This window comes from Petromyzon marinus, chromosome 9 (assembly GCF_048934315.1).
Source record: "Petromyzon marinus isolate PM22_M1 ecotype Great Lakes invasive population chromosome 9, UKy_Petmar_22M1.pri1.0, whole genome shotgun sequence".
NCBI classification, from domain to species: Eukaryota; Metazoa; Chordata; class Hyperoartia; order Petromyzontiformes; family Petromyzontidae; genus Petromyzon; species Petromyzon marinus.
The window spans coordinates 1,183,211-1,187,479 of NC_133675.1; the positions used below are offsets into that span (position 1 = coordinate 1,183,211).

Here is a 4,269-nt window from a genome sequence, read left to right on the forward strand (position 1 = left end):
TTACTCCGGGTGTAATAACCTTGAAATACTATGCAGCGTTTGCTCTACAGTGGATGTCATAGATCCCGTGATCTCTTTTGAAGAATAGTAGGCCATTGTGTCCCGGCGTTATGGTAATAATTGGCCAAATTTTACACAGTACGATGCAAGTTACTTGATTGAAAACGCGTAGTGATCATTGCCCCTTACTGTGCAAAACTTGGCAGGACCCTCCTGAAATAGAGTCTCGTGGCTTTCCTGGATAAACAAGCAGAATAGATTAAAGAACACACAGAATCAATGCTGGGGCACATTCAATTATTTGACCCAGCCAGATGGAATGGGTATTATGCATACGTACTTGCACGTACAGAATTGGTTTAATGGCTGGGCATGTGACGCATGTGTCATTACGTGGACGTACAGTATTGAAAGGGTTATTTTGTGGTGCGTTATGGATGTTTGCTTGTGTACATAATGTAGAGTATTGATTTAATGTGTGTGTGGGGTGCACAGTGGGTGGATGTGAGCTGGACAGTATGGGTTTTTTGGAAGACGGTGGCTAGTGGGTGTGTGATGGATCATGGTGGATGAGTCGGAAGATGTGGCTGGATGATGACGCTATCCCGTGTCTGTGTTGCCGGCACCAGGATCCCGGTGCAGAGCTGAGTCAGCGTCGGGCCCGGAGCCCCGCACAGAGGCGCGTGCCCCCGTGGCTCACAAGCTCCTCTGACGACGATGATTACGACGATTATGAGGAAAACGAGTTCTACAGTGAACAGTTTGTAGAATTTGATGATGGTGAAGAGTCCGAGGATGGGGCAGCAGACGGGGCGCGTCCTAGGAGCGAGTGCCACCATGCCGGCAGCTCGATGAGCAACAGCTCTCGGGGCAGTGATCACGACGGCATGGTGAGGGGATGGGATGGGGGCCCGTGGTGACGTGGTCCCCACTTACTCACACGTCCCCACACAGGGAGCTTCGCTACTTCTAGGAGTAGGTTATGGGGGATATTGGATGTCCGGGTTGACAGCAGAGCAGTGGCCCATTTACCGGTTGCTGAAGGGGTCTGGCAAGCCGCCCTAGTTAACGCTACTTGCTTTGACTATTAAATACTTCACGTCATCTGCTTTTCACAGTGGGCATGAAATATCCCGTGACATAAAATGAAGAGTAAAAGCCATTATGTTCCACCGTCATGGTCCACATTTTAGCGAAATTTGAAAAGATGACTCACAAAATACCTAATTGGAAAACACAAAGCAAATCGTCGCCACCTCCTGCGAAAACTTAACACGACCACCCTGAAAAGAGTCGAGACTCGGTGAGGCTTCCCCAGGTAAACAAGTCGCGTAGGAAATAAAACTCCCGCTAAGTTTTAGCTGAAGGCTGAATTCTGAGCTACGTGGTGCATTTCGCCACGGTTCCACTTCTCATCCCATAGGAACGCACCCCGCACCTCCGATTAGCTACGTACGGTGTGATAGAAGTTCAACATATATACATACAAGGCACAGTGCGCAACATGTACAGGCCTTGTCCTTTGAACTTGCAACTATCAACGACTGAACGATCCCATCGGTTATTGCCTCAATTCAGAGAACATAAATGAACCGTTTGTAGACGACTTGAGTAAACACTGGTGGCACCCTGAGCGGTCGACGCCACGACTCCTCGTCACCGCGGCACGCTGACTATGCGCTGCCATGAGTTTAACTGATTACGTCAAAATTGACTCGATGTCCATGACGATGGCCCTCGTGCTCTGACCCAAGCACGTGACGAGGCCTCGTCAAATCTCAGAGGAGGCGCGACGGCACTCACGAGTTGCATCAGTTCGGCTGTCCCCGCCTCCCCTCCTTTCCTGGCTGTGAGACCGCGAGTGCTTTCCGGTCGATCTGCGCACGGCTAAAAAATCATTGCCGTGCAAACAAGCCGCCATTACCGCCCACATGCATAATTCAGAGCGAGGTTCATCCCATCGAGTGTGGCGCTTGGGGGGGGGGGGGAAGCATCATCCGCATCTCCCACCACCCACAGCTCCCACCACCTGCACCTCCCGTCCGCCGCGTCTCCTGCGACGCACGTGCAGTGCACTACAACAGGAGACAGCGGCTGTCTTCACTGATGTTGATTGCTCCCCGCAGGATGCAGTGGAGGCCACTGACAGCTGAGCGCCCCCTTCAGCCTCGCCACTCTTCCGTGCGTTCACGGTGGAACGCGCGAGCTCAGGCCCTGGACGCCGCCTCCGCTGGCTGCCGCGCTCACCTCGTGGCTTTACCGCCTCCACCGCCACTTCCTTCTCGGCATCAGAGAGCAACTGCGCTCACGACCTCCACCTAGCGACACCCCATGTGACCCGCACCCCACACAGCACACCACACGCACAGCACACTGGCTCACACCAGACGCACATCATACTCAATCACAGCGCACTCGCGCATTTACTGACGCGCATTCTCTCACACCGCGTTCACTCACGTTCCCAGCAGTCCTGGGAGCCGTCGAGAAGGAGGCCTCAAGCCCCCGTCCCCTCGGAGCGCCCCCTCCGTGCACACTCCTGGGAGGGGTTCATGTTGAGGTTCCGTCTTGGGCCCGTGGGCCCGGCTTGTTGCTCAGGACACGGCGCCTCAGGAAGTGAGGGTCTAAACAGGCACGGGGGGGCCCCGGGGGCAAGAGCGGGTCCGTGGGACCCCCGCACGGATGATGATGTATCATAATAATTTGGATTTATATTGACGGTTGTACATAGGCGGCCGCGCTGTAATTAGCCGCCTTTTTTTGCTATCGTTGCATTTGAAACCCCCACGTGATGAACGTGAGGACGAAGGTTTCACCTCGACGAACATTTACGAATGGGCGGGCGAGCGATGTGCCTCTCGGGGTCGCTGGCTCGCCGTTGGAGTCGCGCAGGGTGCCTGGAGCCACGTGTCACCCCCCCCCCCCCCCCCGCGTTTATATTAAACTGCACCGCGTGCGGTGCGGGCACAGTACGTGTGTTGTGGCCGTGCTTTCTGTGTTGTGGCCGTGCTCTGTTGTGGCCGTGCTTTCTGTGCTTGTGGTCGGTGTGTGTGGGGAGGGGTTTCCACTTTTTTTCATAGGCAAAAAACCCGGGCGGTGTTTATCTTGCCATTCGAACAGACACCAATGATATTATTATTACACTGTCCAGGTCAACCCCAGACAAGTGGCAACCCCATGTGTGTCGCTTTGCTCCGTGTGGTTGCTGTAACACTTGGCCATGGTATATGTTTGCGTGTGCGAGGTTCATGTGCAAGGTGCATGGGTAGCTTGTTGCATTGCAAGACCGGAGGAGTAGCGCTGACTTAGGGAGGCCTTCATTCAGCAGTGGATTGATCATGGCTGATTATGAATTAGTGTGCGTGTTGTGGGGAGCGGTGACGCAGTGGTTAGCGCACTACTACGAACCTGGACACTTGAGTTCAATGTTCAGCCACGGCGAATATAAGTGGTGATATCTGAACTGGTCCTGGGCCTACACGAGTAAATTCAGCGTTGAATGAGTATCTGGAGCAGTGTATCGGCACTGGAAAGACACAAATACCAGAGACAAGAGTCACCAATCCCACGTATGGCGAGACTTGGGGTAAGTTATGTTCGCAAGCACGAGGGGTTGTGTGGCCTGCATCACGCCTGGCCGTCTTTGTCACTCCAGTGCTATGCACATGGCACCCAGTGTAAGGCTAAATTGACCCAGGGGAGGCTCAAGACCAGTGAGGTGGCCCTCGTCCAGTTGTGGATTGACAAGAGGGCTGTGTGTACGCAAATGTGGGTATGCGTAGCCTCGGCGAAGTCCATGGTGCAGCCTCGACTGACCCCTGTCCCCGCTATGGGCGAACACTCACACTTCATGACGAGTCGTGCGCAATGCGGGATACGGCACATGGGAACGCGGAGCCGCAAGGATCATTGCAAGGGTCAAGGTGAGGTGCGCCGTTGCGCAGGAGGTCTTGGAGCAACGACCCAAACCCTTCGCACGCGGCCCAGGTTCGTGACTCGCGACATCGGCAACTCGGCGCTGCCGGTCCCCGCCGCTGGGGGCTCCCGATGCCCGAATCTGAGCAGGGGGAGGGAGGCCTGGCAGTCGGGGTGGGGGGGGCGTTGGGGATTGGGGCAGGAGAAGGGGGAAGAGGAAAATGGAGGGAGAGATGAGCGCACAATAAGGGAGGGGGAAACGGGCCAGGGGAAGCTCGGTGCGAGTTCGCGCCGAGCCGCTCTGAATGCTGATGAGCCACGCACCAATCAGCCGCGCCCGCCTGAGCGAGGCGA

The 4,269-nt window shown here is 55.3% G+C and overlaps 1 protein-coding gene across 6 annotated transcripts in view; it reads left to right on the top strand.

Annotated features, from left to right (window-relative positions):
* LOC116940740 (janus kinase and microtubule-interacting protein 3-like) overlaps nucleotides 1-2,972 on the top strand; it is a 58,252-nt gene extending 55,280 nt beyond the window's left edge. For 5 of the 6 annotated variants that reach the window (XM_076065791.1, XM_076065794.1, XM_076065793.1 and 2 more), the window contains exon 47: nucleotides 630-2,972. In XM_076065791.1, the coding sequence (XP_075921906.1) occupies nucleotides 630-920 (291 nt within the window). In that variant the 3' untranslated portion in view covers nucleotides 921-2,972. The remainder of the gene's footprint in view (nucleotides 1-629) is intronic. The other variant, XM_076065792.1, reaches the window with a different exon arrangement.
* Nucleotides 2,973-4,269: the final 1,297 nt, after the last annotated feature.